Source organism: Apus apus, chromosome 5 (genome assembly GCF_020740795.1).
Source record: "Apus apus isolate bApuApu2 chromosome 5, bApuApu2.pri.cur, whole genome shotgun sequence".
Classification (NCBI taxonomy): domain Eukaryota; kingdom Metazoa; phylum Chordata; class Aves; order Apodiformes; family Apodidae; genus Apus; species Apus apus.
Window position 1 is genome coordinate 59,579,555 of NC_067286.1, and position 19,156 is coordinate 59,598,710.

The following is a 19,156-nucleotide window of genomic DNA, read 5'->3' on the forward strand; positions in this document are numbered from 1 at the left end:
AAGCCTTCATTTCACAGACAGTCAATACTGGAAAGAAAAATAAACCACAAAAACATCAAAAATCCTGAAGTACAGATAGCAACTATGAGCACTCCCAGCACTGCGTTAATCCTGACATTCCTAAATTCCTGTTAATCCTGTATCCTAAATTCCTCCATTGCTTTAGTAGGAACTTAATGAACCCACAAACGCTCTGCTCAAGGCGTGGCTGTGCCAACAGGTTTAGAAGCAGCTTCAAAAACCTTTTCACTTTTCACAAAAATGTCTTTTCACTTCCTTACAAATGTTCCTGATAAAATATCAGGCAAAAAAGGTTGTTGCAAGGATGCAGCAACCTGCTTCAACTGGAGGGCAAAGTTTTAACATGCACTCACACATGAATTTACTCTAAGCTCTTTTCCCTTGATTTCCTCTGACTTCCAATACTCCACATTGAAATTATATATTAAAATTCAATTCTCTTAATGTCGTATCTTCAGAAAAGATCTTGATGTGAAACAGCATGGAAGTCTAAAACCAGTTTCCTTCATTGCTTTTTAAAATTACCTTTTTCAACAATTCTTTTTTAATCACACTATGATAAATCTGGGTTATCTCTAGTTCACTGCTGAAACGTATTATTGGCTTATACTTTTCTCTTAGGTAATCATTAAGTACAGGCAACACTTTGCAGGTTCAAGAAGTTAAGAAGAGGGTCTCAGGAAGTTTATTATACATATACATCCCAGATAATAACATTATTTATAAACACTTGTATATACATTTTATGCAATTCAGAAAAAAAGGTGCAGAGACTGGAAAACAACAGAAATCAGCAAATGGCCCTTTGAATTGGGTGATTTCCTCCACTTTTTCAGGAAGAGAAGTACATGATAAAAAAAAAACACATTTGTATTCTGCTGGTTACCATTCAAATGCTCATTTTCTCTCACATTGGTAAAACAGCAGTATTAACAGTGCAGTCAAAAATATTTGTTGGTATGTGGGTCAGGTCCCACTTTGTGAAACAAAGCCCCAGTAGTGCAAAGCAGGTATTATGCCAACTTCTCTAGGCAACAGAGGACAACCCTCCTGCATAGGATACCCACCAGTCTCACTGGAAAAATTACTCTCAGACACGTAAGTGATAATATATAAAACCATGGCCTGGAGGATAATTTGTCTCAGCTACACCAGAAGTCCTTCTAAATGCAGATTATTCTGTCTGCCTCATGAGGACAGACAAACCCTGTGTGTATCACACCAAGTGACAACCTGTATCACCACACACACACCCTGCGGGGCCTGCCTAGCCTGGAGGTGACACAAAACCAGCACCAAGGCTCCATTTTGATCCAACAGCCAGTGCCAAAATTTGCACTAGTTAATTTGCACAGCACCATTGAATGGAAAAAGACGGTTGTGCAGTAGGAGGCAGAATTTGGTGTCAGGTCTCAGTAAATGACAGTAACAAAAGATGAAGTGATTCAGTGCAGATAAACCTTTTCGGCAAAATATTCCCTATGTCTTGCTATCATCAGCAGGAATGGAGAAATGCCAGTCCTCTCCTAGAGAGCACAAAGAACAGGAGACTGGGCAGCTGATCATATTTTAGGATCTCAGCACCTTACTGCCTCCATACCATCACAAGACCAGAGAATAAACACTCTCTGCTATGTCACACACAGCATCTCAACAGCTAACTACTGTTAAACTTCAGTAGTCAGGCAGCAGACTCAGACATGTCCTCTATCCATCGCCTCCACCACTTCAGCTTGCAGAGACAGAAATAAAATATTAAAAAGGAAAGTAACAGTACAGTCTGAAAAGTAACCACATAAAAGTGTCATCACCTCATCCAGCAAGCCTGCTCCTTGCACGGTTTTCAGTTAGAGGCAGGAAGTGTAATGCTTTTCTCTGGTGTTAGTTCAGCAGGAGCCAGCAGCCCCTCTAGAGGAGTTCCCTGGATCCTATTCCTTGCCTGCAGGAGAGCTTGCCCTGAAGATCAGGTGACATGGTCTAGCATCCTTTACTAATCATACCGAAAATGGTCCCCTTTTGGATCCTGAGAAGATATTACAGGATAGCACATTTGAAGAAGAGCCCTCAGCATGTTGATGTGTGTTAACTGGATGGCATAGAAATCACAGATCTGAAGCCTTGCTGGTCAACGCTCACAGAAATGCTCTTCTGAATGAACCTCACCTTTTAGAAAACAAATTAACATATGGGCAAAACACTGATGCAGGAAAGAGTGATTCAGGCACAAAGGTGGATGTGCAACTTTTTCTGGTCTTTTTTGGTATTCATGATGACAGAAACCATAAACTTCAAGTAAGCATCTAAACATGCATTGAGTAATTGCAATATAAAACTGATGCTAGTTATCTCTCGTGCAAACCTATGGCAATGCAGGCTAACAAGTGCACAGCATGCCTAACTAAAAATACTGGTAGTGTTTAGTCCTAAAATCAATGGTTAGTACAGCAGAACAGTAGTAATGTCTAGGCACTTAAAAGTTGACAGAGAATTCAAGAGTGCTTTCCCATGCTGTCTGGAAAATACATCATCCAGTCAATAGAGGTATCAAATACTTATTTCTAGGACTTTGAAACACAGAATGAAAAGTGAGCTAATGTGATCTGCATGCAGGGTAGCCTTTCTGTGAGCTATCTGCCTGGCAAGAATATTTGCAAACTTCATTAATATTAATAGTGGGAGGGAGGAAAGAGAGAGTTTACCCAGAAGAAAACAGCATCAAAATCAGTGTGTAATAATATGACAAAATGAGTGAGACAATCACCAAGGAAAGGATTTTGTTGGTATTCCCATTGCTTCTTCCCATGGTTATTTATTTGGATGCAGAAAGTCAAGTTGAAGTGTACATGACCTGTCAGAGCATGGTGCTTGCCATGGAATAGCTTTTTTTTGCTGACTGAGAACAAGGGAAGACAGCCCATGGTCCCAAGACCCACAGGCTGCTCTAGTAACCATTAGGATTCCAGCAGCGTGTGCCACCTGCAGACCTGTGTCCCCTTGGACTCCTTCATTTCCTGCCAGTGACTCTGCTCTTCCTCTCCACTGCTGTTCTGACCCATAGAAATCCAGCCAACCATCTCCTTGCGCTTCATGCTGCGCCTGTTGTATATGGAGATCATTAGTGTGACATCAGAGAGCTGGAAGAGGGCAACCTGGAAGATGAAAGTTTCCTTGTAGACAGGGTTGGGCTGTCCTCGACGGATGGAGGTCTTGCAGCGAGACATCTCCTGGCCCACAGAGTTGAGCAGGCAAAGTTTTCCGTAGGTGTCTAGGATGAAAAAGAGGAAATCATTTGTTTGGCACAGGTGACTGACTAAACGGAAATCCCAAGCAGGTCAAAACCACTCAAAACAACGCTCAAATAGAACAGCCTTGTCTACAGTGAATAACAGATGAGAGCTGGACTGCTTTCCTTAGTAAAATCCATGGGATGAGAGGCAGCAGGTGAAAGCACCTCTCGGATTTCTTCGTATTCATCTGGGGAGAAGAAAGGAAGGAAATCGATGCTTGATTGGAAGGAGCTCTCATGGAAAGAGCAGGAAATCTGGTTTTCAAACCTAGTAAACCTGTCCAAGACTAATAGAAACTATCAGCATCTCTATGGATTCTCCACATCAAATAGTGTGTCTGCAGCTTTCCTTCCTCCCCCTCACAACCAGGCTTCATTGGAGCTGTCTTACCAGGCCTTCCCTTGGCTGCACTTGCCTCTCCACCACTTTCCTTTGGAAGAATGCCTCTATCACCTATTCTTCGAGACAGTAAAAAAAAAAGGGTCCTGAAAAAGAAGGAAAGGAAACCTGCATACATGGTGAAATTATTTGATCTTGCACAATAGCTCCAAGACTTTTTCTAAGTTCTCATCTTACTTTTTTGGTGGACCCAAGGTCAATTTTATTTAAATCAATACAGGAAGTATAAGTGCCTAGTAGATAGAGGGGAGGGATGATCCAAGTCAGCATTCCCGTAAACCCATTCTTAAACCTCTTGCTGCCTCCTGTGTTAGGCAGTTCACCTCTGTTGTGTGGTCACTAACACCGTAGTCTCAGAGCTCTGTGGTCCCAGTGCTCCACAGACCCTGCTCAGTGCAAGTTGTCACCTCACTCTGCACATGACAGTAATGGATCACTTGTCTAGAAAAGTCCCCTCCTAACCCCTTCATAATCTGTGCCTGGGTTTCTGCAAATTAGTATTATTTCAGAGCATGTTGAAGACAGGAAATAAATAACAAGCCCCCATATCTTGTCTACAGCGTGTCTATCCTCTTCTGTTCCCGTTCGATGTGCTATTTTATGCACTTCTCTACTGAGCAACACAAGGTGTGAAATTACACTTCAGGTGTGAAAACACTTCTGTGTCTCCAAAGCAGGGCTCTCCGCTCCTCTCAAACTGTTCCACTGAAAAAGCTGTCAGGAGACTGACAATCGAGGAGCAAATTGTGAGCCTGCACAGCTGTACAGCTACCCAATTACCACGGGGAAAGTTCAGTCCCCTCATCAGCTGGGGGTGCCAGCCTGGCTCCCACCACGTTAGAGATGAAGTAGATCTTGTCAACAAAGACATACCCATTAGATAGAAAAGCAGAGCTCTGACAAGAAGTAGTTTCCCGATTGTATCTGGGAAGGAAAGAATTGCTTTTTCAAGAGGTAGACTAATTCCCAAAGGTGCATTCTGTGTTGGTGATGCCGAGGGACTGAATTCTGTAACAACTTCAGAAACACAAAGCCCAAGAGAGGACTCTCTTTTCTAGCTCAACCCAATGTGAAACCACGCAAGGTACTACCAGACAGGGTCTCTTGCAATACTCATAGAGACATCCCTTTGTTTTGCACTGACAAACCACAACTTGCACTGAAGCATTCCTCATGTGGAAGTCCTGGCTGCTGGTCTGAGGAACTCCCTGGAAATAAAAATAAGTGGAGAGTAGGAGTTTTATGGATGGTTTTTTTTAAGGTGTTCACTTTTTCATTTTGTTTTTTTTTGGGTTGTTTGGGGTTTTTTTTTGCCAGGAGGGGATTTCAAAATAGTGACAAATCACCAGGCTGATTTTAAAATACAAACAAGCAGCTAATATGAGCAACTCGGTTTGAATTTTATCTTTTTTCTTTCAAATTAAAAGCTTATATAATTTCAGTGCATTTTCCAAACCAATCCCATTTACAGACAGAAAGCTAAAGGGGCTCGTTTCTGCTGACAGACAAGAGGGGTGAGTGCTAGACCCAGGATTAACGGAGATGAGACTCCCTCTAGGTGCTCCTGGCCCAATATATCAATTTTTCTCTAGATATGTCCCTGTTGACATATCACTTTCCCCACTACCTTCTTGAGACCTGCTTTGCTGAGGGTGAGGACATTTGATTGGAATCATAGTTGGGGCTGGGAAGGGTCAGCAAGGGCAGAGCTGTGGCATGGAGCAGTACTGGAAAGGTACTGGAGCCCTTGGAAGCTGCTGGGAGGGTTTCCCCAGCTGTGCTGGGGCAGGGGACAGACAGGTTGAGCTGAGCAGCACTATGCAGCCAGCCACTGCTGCAAACACCCTCGCTGTTACCCCACCTGAGCATAGCAACATGCAACATAACTAACAGCAAATTAAATACTTTAATAGCTTATGTTCCCATGCTGCTTCAGGGAAAGCTCACCCCCGCAAATGCTGGTACCTGGTTTTCTGAGAAGCTGGGGAGAGGACCAAGGTCTAGATTTTCCTCTCAGTAATCTTAGCTATCATCCCTCCTTCTGACTACTGCCAGTATGGACAGCTCAGGTACGATTCATCACACCCAACCACAGGTACATGTGTTTAAGGAGTACCCTACAGGGACAACCAAGTTATAGTCAATACCATCAAAGCAGCATATGACATAATTCAGCAAAGATCTAGTAGGCAATGTGACCATTACAAATGATTTAGGTTTTAACACTAAAGCAAGTGCCACAGCTAAAACACCTCGTAGGAAGTTTTTCATCCTGTTTCAGTTCCAGGCAATGAACGGATGAGTTTCTTACAGTGTTAAATTCTAGGATGATACATCCCTGACTGAGGCCTCAACTCTTGCAAGTGAGGGGTAATACAGCTGGCTTGAAAGAAAACTGAGCATAGTATGACCAATGACTTAAACCTAACAGATATCAACATCAGAAAATTAGGATTTTTCTTTAATACTTACATCAGATCTGCTACATAATTCTGCACCAAGGCCCTGTCTACACAATACCAAGGCTGGTGAGGATTCTGCAGATATCATCTGGATCAGGTAAGGATATGCAGGCTGGAAGGAGCAAACTCTCAGCACAGCACTAAATACCAGGAGCCCTGTCCATGCCCAGGTAAAAAACAGGCACAAAACCAGTACAAGTGACAACTAAATCAGGCTGCTACTTCTTCTCAAATGTATTCCACTGGGTGTATTTTACCAGCCAAAAGAATCAAACTTGCCTGAACAAAAATAAAAGAGTCAGTGTGGATAATATATTTAGAATCTTAAATCTGCTTTGCAGAGCTGGTATGTCTGAGGCTGAGCTGTTATTCTGCTTCACTAACTACAGTTTAAGATTGTGGTTTGCCCTTACTGAATTGTGCTCCTTGAAGCATTTTTTTAGGTGTCTTATCAGGAAACATTCTGGTTCTCCTTGTGATCCAATCTGGTCCTCTGAGATGGAAAGCTCTCCCCTTCAGTTGGCTTTGCCAAAGAAAATCCATTCCTGGGCACATGGTGAAATTAGTGGAACTACAGCAAGGATGAACACGAAAATTTACTGAGGAGCGTATGTGTGAGAGCATCTATTCATTATGAAGGCAAACATTTTCCATCTAATTACATGCTCAGATTCGGTAATGGGCTCATTAATGTGGTATCTCAGCACTGTACACTCTTCAGTGTATTTACTTTCATGCCACCTCCGTCAAGCACAAAAGGAGAAAAGAGCTTAAGGCTCACAGTCTTTAAAATGCCTAAGTGCTCACCTATTTAGGCAGCTATCTCACTGACATGAAGAAGAGCAAGATGTCTTAATATCTGGGAGTGTCAGAGCCTGCAGCTTGCCTACAATTACACAAAATTCTGTGAAGAAGCAGAAACAAAATCTCATTTTGCCAAGACCAGTTTTAGCACCGCATCCACCAGGCTCTCCTTTCCATGTAGGCTTTGGAACAGAAGTTTTTGCTACAGATCATTTTTACTATAGACTCATCTTTTCTCTCTGGTATGACTGGATCAAAAATATTCATGTATACATAAAATATCAACACCTCTGCCTTTAATACCTGAGTGAAAAGCACTAAATCAAGGAATGCTGCAAGAAGCCAGACATCTTTTGGGCTGGTGCTGCATAATCTTACTTAGAGGTTTGGCCAAGCCTCTCCTCATGCATACTGCTCTGTCTCCATCGACACTTCTTGAGACCTCATCTGCAAAGGCAATCAGTTTATCCACGACTCTTCTAATGACTCATTTCTGTCATCATCCTTCTAAGGCAACTAACTGATAGTGACAACTCAGGGGAATAATCAACCATAATTTATACGTTCCCGTTTTTAGAGCAGGGGCCCGGGTGTACATTCTGCTTTCATTCACTCTAAGCTCCACCATTACTAATAAAGTTGATCCGTGAACAAAAACACTGCAATAAAAAAGCTACCACCCCCTGCTTGAATTCATATTTAGAAAGGAAACAAACAACCAAAGACTCTTGACTCTTCTTATCTGTGGACTGCGAGGTACAGCACAGCCCTATATGGACCTTCCCACCGTGCTCCAGGCAAACTAGCTCACTTCTAAAAGCAGTGTAACCACCTCAGCATGCTGCAATCTAGACCAATATCACCTGCAGTTAAATAAAGCCTTGGGCCTAAAGCTTAATTTCTCCCAGCTGGCATGCCCACACTCTGAGCCTGCACAATCAACGGCACCATGGCATGGCAGAGCAGCCCTGGAGCTCCTCTCTGTGCCACTCTACACAGCACAGCTCAATGTGAGGTCCCAGTTTGAGACCCAGAAGACTGCCGTCCCATTAGCCATGGTTCTACCTCCCCATTAAACTGGCAGTGGGGCAGGAATGCTCTGAATCTGGCTCACTGCAGCTGGATTGGGAAAGAGCAGGGAGAAGAATTCAACCTAAGTTGTTTTTTTTCCCAAGCCCAGATCATGAAAGTCTGCATTGGCCAGAGGCAACTTGTGGCTTACTCTGCAATTCATACAAGAGCTGAGACCTGCCTACTGCATTGCTGAGGAGCCAGCTTTCCTTTCCCTATTCCACCAAGTCTCTGTTGCTCAGGTCCCCTCTCCTGTGGCTGGCTGCAACTGCACAAGGAGGGCCTGGGATCTGGCAGCCTTCATGACATGTGAGTCATCAGAGAATAGACCAGCAGCAGCACCTTTAATTTAAAATGCAGCAGAAATGAGTGTGCAGCTCCCTGGAATCTGTGTTTTGCCTGAAGAGAGGGAACTGCCAGCATCAATGACTTGTTTTGTGCAAGGAGATGGAGGCTGCAGAGGAGCAGGAGACAAGGGCTCCCTGGGGAAGCAATGCCCCAGTCTCTCCAGATGGAAAGCTGCTTCCAGAGAGCTTTCAAGCTCAGCTCCTTGGTGATTCTCCTCTGCAGCCACAACACTGCATGTCCACTCCACTGTATGGTGCCAGCCCACACCTGGGACACACACCTGGCTGCAGAGCTGCACCTCCCTGCACTCTCCATCCCTGAGGAGGTGCAGCTTCAGCCTGGGCTTACACAGCTAAACTGTAACACAGACACCCCTCCAGAGGCACAAGGTGACTATCCTCTACTAAGGGCACTTCAGCACTTCCCACAACATCCTTCTGTCTTTGTGCATTGCTGCTGCTTCAGAGAGGGCGTGGGAACTTTAACTGAGTGTGTATCAGAAAGTGTGAATGCACAGGGCAGCAGCATGATCTGAGGATGCTTAAGCCTGGCTTTGCTCACCTCCAGCAGTGGTGCCCAAAGGCATGGCTTTGTTATACAGCCTGTCACCAGATGTCCTGCAAACATGGCTCTGTAGAGTCACTGCAGGTTTGCAGTGAACATTCAGCTTCAACTGAACTTTGGAATTAGGAGGATTCTACCCTGCAATCACGGGCTTTTGCTTCTCCTTGTTTTGGGAGGGTGGGGGGAAATGATTATGATGTTTGTCTGGGTCACAGCTATGGGAGTGGGAGAGGCATCACCATCCATTCCACTTCAACTGCACTCATTTGATTCAGAAATATCTTTTTTTATACCCAGCAATTGTAACATGGATTATACTTTTTATAGATCTTTTAGAAATATAAAACTATTGAAAACATTACTGGATAACCACACACTATCACTGGATGTCTAATTATCGTGGAACATCCCCCACAAAAATCATGGAATCATAGAATGGTTAGAGTTGGAAGAGACTTTAAAGATCATCGAGTTCCAACTCCCTTGCATGGGCAGGGAAATCACACAACTCCTCCTTGAAAGTCCATTATTCTGTGACTTGCTTTTCTGAGTTTAATCAGTTCCAGGTGTCACATGTGGTGGGAAGAGTTCTATCAAGCCAGTCCCTCCATCCAACAGTATCCAACAGCACGTGCCTTAGTAAAAATGTGACAAATATGCTGGTTCTCTCCCAAAAATTCTCCCAGTCTCCAGCAATTTGCAACTGAAGACTCAGTCAGAGGCAGTGTATTCATATTCAGTGGTCCTCAGTGGATCTTTCTTTGTGAATTTGTCCTATCCTGTACTGAACTGAAGGAGATTTGGAACACCCATGACATCCTGTAGCAAGGAACTCGACAGTGTAAGTGAAGAGCTGTCCCCTCTTCAAGATCCGCTACCTCCTCACTTCATTTAATGATCCTTTGTTTTTTTATCAGGAGAGACAACAAATAAGTGTTGTTAATTCACTTTTGCAACAACACTTAAGATTTCACAGGCCTCTGTGAAACCTTGCCCAGTCTCCCTTCATAGCAGCATCATAGGAGGTGCAGTCTATTCATCTGCAGCTCCCTGGAAGCTGTTCCCATGCTCCTGTCTCCAACACTCCTTAACACATCTTTCCAGTTCTGCCATATTCAATTTGAATAGAGGGAGCCAAACCTGCACATGGTGTTCTTTACACTGGTGACTGTCCATTTACAGTCAAATAACAATTGTTCTGTCTACTTCTAACCTTTAACTCATGGGGTTTTTTTTCACTACTACTGCTTATCCATTTTCCTGGAACTATTTACTGTAAGCCTAGTATTTCATTCCCAGGAGGCCCTGAGTCCATCCAGCTTATATCTGAACTTCACCCCTGCCCCCGTGCAACACCTTACATCGATCCACACTTCATCTGCCACCTCACTGCCCAGCTGCTCATCGCTGAGTATCCTCCTGGGGCTCCTTGCAGCTGGCCTCATCTTTACTACCCTGAATTAATCTTTATCAGCTGATCTTACTGCAAGTTTGTTCAAGCTATATTTAAGGATGAGCAACAAAAAGATGCAGGAGAGGTGGTCTTGTACAAGCTTACTGTGACTGACTGGCAAGAACCTGGCAGCAGGCAGCTTCCCAGCACCTCTACTGCTCTGCTAACTGAGCTGTCTGGAGGACTAAATCTGCCCCAACTCACCCTGGTACACATTCCCCTTCTGTTACTGTTGAGATGCAAGCAGGAGTTACCAAACTTTAGGAGACTGAGCAAGTTCCCTGTTCAGAGCAAGATATGCAGGGTAAGTTATATTTTTTTATTCAGCTTCCAGGTCTGATCAGGAGTAATGAAAGAAGTTTACCTGTGCATTAGTTCTCCAGGAATGAAGCAGGGATACTAACTTTCCTTCCCTCACAAACAAGTTGCTAAAACAACATCCACTAATGGCTTTGAAGCATTCTGACATCACAGCAACAAACACCATGTAAGGAATCTAACATTTCTATGGGAGCATCTTTTGTACTTCCTGACACTGCTATCTATGGCTCAGGTAGATGTTTGCTTTCAGGAAGTCTTTGCTCCAAGAATTTCTCCTGCTCCCAACAGAAATCCTGATAGCTTGTTCTCTCCCTCTTGTCTTTTCCAGCATTAATGTTATTGTATTTGTTTAATGGGGTTAATATGCGGCTGATATAATAACGATCACTCATGGATGTAATTATGTGTGATTAATTCTGCAGCTGCTGAAAAGCTTGGAGGACTTTTCTTAGGTGAGGGAATATTTTTACAATAGACTTTCTCAAATTGCATTACACACAGATGCAAACCGCAAAAGAAGAGCAGGAGAGGGAAGAAAGGAGGCTGGATTAGAGGAGAGAGAGCTGCACCCAGCTGAGCAGTTGATGAAGGTTAAACATGTGGGCAGAGACCATCTCTGTTGCATATTTATACACTGACTAGCACAAATGATTCCTGGTCCATCACTACAATCCCAAGGTACTACTACCATGCACACAGTATGTAACTGGTTATAAATTTTTAAACATATGTCTGCTAATGGTGTGGGCTTCTCTTGTTGCTTTTTTTATAGTGAACATCCTTTAAATGAATGCACTGGATTTTGTTGTACGAAGATACGATACCCCAGAGCAAAATATGAACCTCTACAAAATGCTAGCACAGGTTAATTTTTACAAGAACCAAAGAGAGTGAGGTGCACAGCACACAAGCCATTAGCACTAAAATACTGAGGGTGTCCACAACCGACAAAGCTGTAGATGCCTTTTTGCATGAGGCTTTTTGGCACACACTGATAATTTATGGTCTGATGCTGCAGCCATACTCTTGAGTGCTCTTAAGTGCTCTGAGTGATAATGGATCTATTTGTGTGATCAGGGACTGTAGACGCAGGCCTATAACTCAGCATGTTCCCCAGAACAATACCTGGACACTTATCCTTGACCAAATATCCTTAAATCCCACATACGTGACCTGAAGAGAAGAAAACCATCTGCAAGATTAAAGTCTTTGTAAGCTGCCCAGCTCTCTTCTAACCCAGTTATTACCCATGTGAGCACCCATGACTTTGGCAATTACTCCATTAAAAGGTTTAAATGAAGGCAAAGATGTGCCCAGAAAAACCTGAGATATGTGCACAATCTTCCTTTCCTTCTTCAGAAAGCCATCTGCTTTAGTCTCTGACCTAAAATCACCGATGTCCCAGGCCAGTTCCTTCTTCTGCACTCAGTGAAATCCTTGTGCAACCAAGGAGGGGGCACACATGCTGCAGGAGGTGCTGAGCTCATGTGTGCAAGACTGCAGGTGGCAGAGAAGAAGGTCAAGGTGGGCAAAATGCACAGCTGGAGAATTTGTTGTCATGCAAGATTCTCCTGTCATTCCCCATAGCTGCAGCTGTCAGCAGCAGACAGCAATAAAGCCACTGAGCTGCAACAGGACCACATATGGGTACTGTATAGGCTCTGTGCACGCAGGGCTGAGAATGGAGATGGATTCTTCCCATTGACTTCTCTCAGTCTTACCATAAATGGCTGCCCTGAAGAGCAGTTAGGGCTTGGTATTTAAGTGTTCTGAAGCACTATTATAGCTGAAATCCCCATGATACTTTAAAGAAATAAATCACTCCTCCTGAGCCCCGAAACAACAGAACTGTAGATAAGATGCATTAGAGAAAACACAAGGACTATTTGCTCACCCTCCAGAAAGGGACAGAGCAGCAGTTTTAGTTTTCACCTAGTGAAGGACTTATTGAGCATCTCATTCAGCTACCAGCATGTTTCAGACAGTAACGATCAGACCTCACAGCACTCCTCTGCAGTGCCTGCAGGATTATCAGGGAAATATTACTCCCACATCCAAGAGAAGTGCTGATTTTCTTCCTTCTTTTAAACTTACTTCAATTTCTGCTTCACTGGGTTTTCCTCTTCTCATGACACTAATGGGAACTTTACAGGCCCAGAAGAACAATGCAGAAGTGACAATGTGACTTGGCATAAAAGAAATAGATTGTGATAGGTTCAGAGTTTGCATGTAATGGTTTATGAATTTCTGTTTTTCACCTAAAAACTGATCTAACACTGAGAAATACTGGTCTGACAATGCTTAATTTGATACGGATACAGAAAGCATGCAAAGAAACAACTCAAGATAGCCCTAACAGTGAAGATGGAAGAACTGTTATGAAACAGTGTCAGGACTATTAGTTTGGGTGACTGACAAAAGAGTTTGATCAGCTTATCCAACCAATTCACCTAGGCTTACCTGTAGCCCTCCAAACACAGAAGCAGAACATATAGGCACAATTTAAAATGAAAGGTCCCCCAAGGAATGCCTCCTTTTCCAGTATCCTGCTCCTGTTCTCGTCAATACACACAAAATTCTTATCAGGTTTAAAGATGCTGCTAACCAAGCCATGACACTCCTGCATGGCCACCAGAATGGGATGTCTAATCAAGGCAGCTAAACTTTTCCATGCTGAAATAGCTGTAGACACAGTTCATCTGCCAAGCCTCACCCTCAGGTGAGAGCCTCAGGACAGATACAATTCCCCAGCAGTCACAGACAATGAGTTCTAGGGCTGCTCAGCTTACTGCAACGCATGGAGCTATACAGCACACCCTCAGAAAGGCTGTTAGAAGAATGTGAAAGAAATGTCAATAATTTGGTGATGATATTGCAGGTAGTGAGACAGAAGGCCATTATTTGAGTTCTATGCAGTGAAGACATTTCACTTATGGGAAAAGAGTGGACATTACAGATGCCTGACCCAGCCAGGTAGAAAACAACTTGTGCAGGGTCTGATTTAGGAACAGAAGTCCTGCATAATGGCCATTTCAGTGAAGCCACTGAGGCAAGGAACACCAGAGTGAGGGATGGTGCTGGTGGAGCCCTTCTGCAGCGGCTGAACCGCAAGGAAACTTGGCAAAGCCGAGGAAGAGAAGGCGGGAGAGAGAGAGAAACGGAGAGTGAGAGGGAGGGAGCCAGTCCCAGCCCCTGTCCCTGGGCAGGGAGTGAGAGCTGCTGGGGAGCGGCAGATCTGACTCACCGTGGGCAAAGGGGAAGGGACGGGGGCTTGACCACCTCAGGTAGAAGAGCAGCCCCTGGGGAGCATGGTTGACCAGGAGCAGGGAAACAGGAGCAAGGAAACAGGAGCAGGGAAACAGGAGCAGGCCACCAGAGCCTGGCGCGGTAGAAGGGCGCAGCGCGGCAGTTTGCCCTCCCTCAAGTCAGGGAGCCAGGAGACCCGCATGGTTAAACAAGGAACTGCTGGGCAAACTCAAGTGGAAAAAGAGAATCTGTGGATCATGGAAGGAGGGGCTGGCCACTTGGGAGGAATATAGGACTGTTGTCAGAGGATGTAGGGAGGCAATTAGGAAAGCTAAGGCCTCCTTGGAACTAAACGTTGCTAGTGAGGTCAAAGACAATAGAAAGGGCTTCTTCAAATACATTGCAGACAGAACTAATACTAGAGGCAACATAGGCCCACGGCTGAATGGGGTGGGTGCTCTGGTGACAGAGGATAGAAAGAAGGCTGAGGTACTGATGCCTTCTTTGCCTCTGTCTTTACTGCTGCAGACTCTCCCCAGGAGCCCCAGATCCCTAAAGCCCCAGAAGAAGTCAGGATGAAGGAAGAGTTTGCTTCGATAGATGAGGATTGGGTTAGGGATCAGTTGAGCAATCCAGACATCCATAAATCTGTGGGTCCAGATGGAACACCCGTGGGTGCTGAGGGAACTGGCAGAGGTCATTGCTAGGCCACTCTCCATCTGACTGATGACACGGATTATTTCTGTAATATACTGAAGTATAGTCCAGTGGAAATTTAGGTTTTCCCATCCATGTACTAAAATATTACATAAGCATTTTGCTAGCTCTGGGTCAAAGAGCACAGTATCTTACAAAAGCATTCTTAGCATTTTGCAAGCTGGAGTTATTCTGTCAAAGCCTGTGAAAGCAAGGAACTGCCAAAGGTTGTTACCTTTGACAGGCAGGCAAGCACATGACAAGAAGTAAACACACCAACAAACAAACAAATGTTATTTCACATTGCCATTAGCTGCTGGTTTCAGATAGGAGGCAAAAGGACAATATGAGTTGAATACAGCACTGCCATTTGGCCCTTGAATGAGGCACCCCAGCAGCAAAGCAGATAACACCATGTCCTATGGCTGCATGACCCCATCAAAGACATTAACACCATCCATCTACTATATTTTTCAAGGACTAACTACAGCTCAAACAACAACCAAACCTTCTGTAAGGCAATTGCCATTTTTTCTTTTAGATACTGGAGGAAGGGACTCAACTGTCGTGATCCAGAACAGCAACTTTCAGATCTTATTTCTGCAGATTTTCTTGTGCAGCAGCAGACAATTCCTAGCAGCAGGATTCCCAAAGGGCCCAAAGCATCAGGTCACCTAGTGCTCAGCAGCACAGCAAGGGGACTACACAAAGTATAGCCCTGGGAAGCACTTAATGGCACTAGGCAGGGCCTCTGCAGGTCTCATGGTAACACATAATCACTTGAAAAGTGCTTCTATCTTTTTATGGATCTGCTGAGAATTACTCTGAGCTTTGGGTATAATAGCACTTTTGCCATAATCAGATGTTGTAAAGGTATATGCAATAAAAAAGACATTCAGGTATTACTGTCCTGTCAGCTGTGTCTTCATAAGATTGCCTCCAATTACACCGTAAAATTCATCAGCACAACTATTTGAAATCATGCTTTTAATTTGCAGTTGGATACTCTGCAAGGAAACCCAGCTCAGAAATGATTCAATCGAGTATCTTGAGGAAGAAAATTTTTAAAAAGCAAATTTTGAATCAACGGTGTTATTAAATAGGAGTGAAAGCACTTACCAGGTGGCCTATTAATTGCTAGGTTTCGGAAATGGCTGCCTTTGATCATCTCCACTGACAGCCGCCCCGTCGTTGCGTTGTATGACAATCCCACGAGCAGCTCTGGCACCCCTCCATGAGACAGGGACTGTGTTGAGGAAGTGCTATCACTGTGAGAGATGGCTGACAGACTAAGCTGAGAGTCTGCACTCTGCAGGGAAAGAGCACCATGAGTCTCATCAGGACATTCACCACCACCCTCCCTTAATTTATATCTTGTAGCTTTGTTTAGTTAGACCTCTCTTAAGAAATGGCAGTGACTAAGAATGAGTTATGATGGGGCACCAGAAGAATCAGAGCAACACTTCTACAAAAACACAGCTCTGACCTTTCTCTTTAAAGATGAGGAACTCTGTGTAAAGTGCTATTACTAGTGTAAATCAGAGCCTCTGAGATAAGCATACACCCTGCTACATCAAATGCACAGTAAATCTCCTTGACAATGACTTTTGGATGGAATACATTTTGCAGATTGGGTTTTTTTGGTCATGTACTGTGTATTTTCTTTTTTTCCTTCCTTGCTACCATGATACTCTCTCTACCCCCTCTTCACCCAGATGATGATGTTTTATTCATTTTGTGTGCACAACCTCTGACTGAGCTTTTTGTAGGCAATGAATCATGACAGAGCTCATCTACACCAATTGATTGGCATACACAGAGCTGGATAAAACTGCAATGTGCATGGAAGACTATGAAGCAGCACAGCCAGTTCCTCCTCACATGACTATCTCTCCACTTCCATCTGTCATGAAAAGGAACATTATAGAGCATTTCTGGTAACATGGAAACTGCAGAATGCAGAGATCCAGAAGCTAGCAGCTGGTGCCAATGAGGCAGCTCTTGCACTGGCAGTTGCACAGGTCCACCAACATAATGACAGTGCACAAGAGCTACTGACTGTCCTTTTTGAAATTAACATAATTAGCCTTGTTGGTTCTGGGACCAACTTACTATTTAAGCAAGGCACAGCATTTGATGACTTGTGTAGATGTAGTACATCTACATGATTTTGTGCAAGCTTGCTAGCTGAGCTGCTGTTACTAGGGCACAGCTTTGTGAAGGAAAGACAAGCCCTGTGCTTCCCCTTACTGACAACTTTTTAAGTGACAGTGGGACAGATGGATCCTAACAGCCCTGGATGAAAGACACCGAGTACAGCTAGTCCCCATTCACCAGATGAACAATTTTACAGACTGCATTTCTTTCACCAAACTTACTCTCAAATTACTCCTTGGCTCCAAGACCAATGTCACCTTTGCTTCCCCTTCCCGGCTGACGTTGCTCAGGTAGAACAACTGCTCTCCCATCATCTTCTCTCCAATCATCTTCTGCACCGCATAGAGGCGGAAACGAACAGCATGGCTGCTTAAGTCCCCTGGCTCCAGCTTACTGAAGGTAATTTTGTCATTGAACATGGGGATGGATCCTCTCTGAACACTTGTCTTCCCCCTCTGTTTCTTGCTAGGCATCAGGACTGCGTGGACTTGCCAGGTGTTCACACCACTGCGGTCCTTGTCTGGGATATCTCTGGCCTCCAAGATAGTAACCACTAGCTTTTGACTTGAGGGTGTATAGCTGAAGATGACATCTAGGTCACCACATTTACAGATAGGCTCATGAGCACCATGATGGGCTGGCACACTGTTCACTTCATGATGTTCCTGCAAAGAGAAGGAAGAAGTAAAACCTCCACTGGAGCTCAATCTCCTCTGTGATCCTACCTGTATTAAAAAAAAAACCACTATTCTCCTCACTCCTGCTTGCAAGTGTCGGCAGTTGCTCTGCAACATAAGGATCCCACTGTTTCTTGAAAAGCCAGTGCTAGATAGTTGCCTGATTTTGTGTAACATTCCTCATACAAGCTAGTAGAAGTACTTGCTGAAATTTCAAACAAAAACTTTCATCCATATTTAAGTTTTTTGCAAGATACTGTTAATTTGCAAAAATTCTACACAGGGAAAAACTAGACAAAGGTTTGGTTTATATTTCATTCATATCAATTTTTCTTATTAATAAAAATATCATTAATAAAACTTTTTTATTTAATTTGAATTAAAAACAAAACAAAACCAAAACCCAAAACCTTACCTTACTACTTACAGCAAACACTGGAATTTTTTCAAAATGGATTTTTTTACATAATGGAAATCATATAATCCAGAGAAACCTGCTGCCTTTTGGGATGTTTTGCTCTGTTACAAATTAAAAATGTTAAGCACTGTGCTCAATTTGACAGGAAGGGAAATCACTACATCAGAATTTCTTGCAGAATGGAATTTCCATTTCTAGATGCTACCCTATAATTCAATGCTTTTCCTTCAGCTAAAGCCATGATAACTGAGAAAATCAGTCTGGTTAAATACATATTGATTCTTTATTCCCTTTCTAAATTTCCCAAGAGAAGCATTTGTTCCTTCTGTTCAGTTTAGATACTAATACGTTCAGAATAAAAATTCAAAATAAACAATCAAAACATGTGCAGACCAATTCACACACAACTTTTTACCCACTTTAAAACCAAAATTCCTCTTGATAAAACAAGATAAAAAACATGGGTGCTTACCTTTTCATGAGTGGGTGTGTGCATTTCTGTTCAAAAATGCTTTTTTATCTTAGAGCTACAATGTGCTTCATGCGATAAAGGGGTTGCTATAGTGATCAATGATTTGTATTTAAACATGAGTATACTCTGTACTAGGAAAAATCTTCAGTTAATAGCCAGAAGGTGAATTAAGGCCTGTCACTAGCAGTCTGAGTCACCCTCCTCCTCAAACATTTTTCTTCTTTTGTCTTTGAAGTAACACTTTTTTCCAACATAGGAATTTTATTCTTTAGAGTAGAGAAGACAGGCCATAGGACTTCCAATGTAATTCCCTTCAGGAGTGTCTAGGGTGGTATTTCTCAAACAAGACCCCAGAAAAGCCTCAACACTTTCATCTGCTTCCTGTCAACAGACTAGTCAAGTGCTCAGATTCATCTGCCATGCCATATAAAGCCCCAGCTTTTCATATTTTCACAAGTGTTTAAAGGATTCATACATGTGAGCACAAAAGCCCACGTGTGCACATCAGTGATAGAGACCTGCAGTCACACATCTGGCAGAAGTCATGGCAAAGACAGAAAAATCACCTCCTGGACAGCACATGAAACAACCTGGTTAGCCATAAAAATGCCTTTCTGTATGAAGAGCAGGCTGCAAAGACAAAAACTCAAGGTAGGCCAGGTTGCCTGAAAAGAACATGATATTCTGCAAATGTTAAGTGCTGCTGTGTGGCTGTCAAGTGATTTCTGTCTGATTGATGAAATAATATTTAAGAAGGAAA

At 43.4% G+C, this 19,156-nt stretch overlaps 1 protein-coding gene across 1 annotated transcript in view; it reads right to left on the bottom strand.

Moving 5' to 3' along the window:
- Window positions 1–2,861: 2,861 nt before the first annotated feature.
- Window positions 2,862–19,156, bottom strand: part of SYT16 (synaptotagmin 16) — a 40,320-nt gene continuing 24,025 nt past the window's right edge. Inside the window, exons 3-5 of the mRNA XM_051621417.1 lie at window positions 17,051–17,494; window positions 15,792–15,981; window positions 2,862–3,286 (exon numbers count right to left, since the gene is read on the bottom strand). Of these exons, the coding sequence (XP_051477377.1) occupies window positions 2,973–3,286; window positions 15,792–15,981; window positions 17,051–17,494 (948 nt within the window). The 3' untranslated portion in view covers window positions 2,862–2,972. The remainder of the gene's footprint in view (window positions 3,287–15,791; window positions 15,982–17,050; window positions 17,495–19,156) is intronic.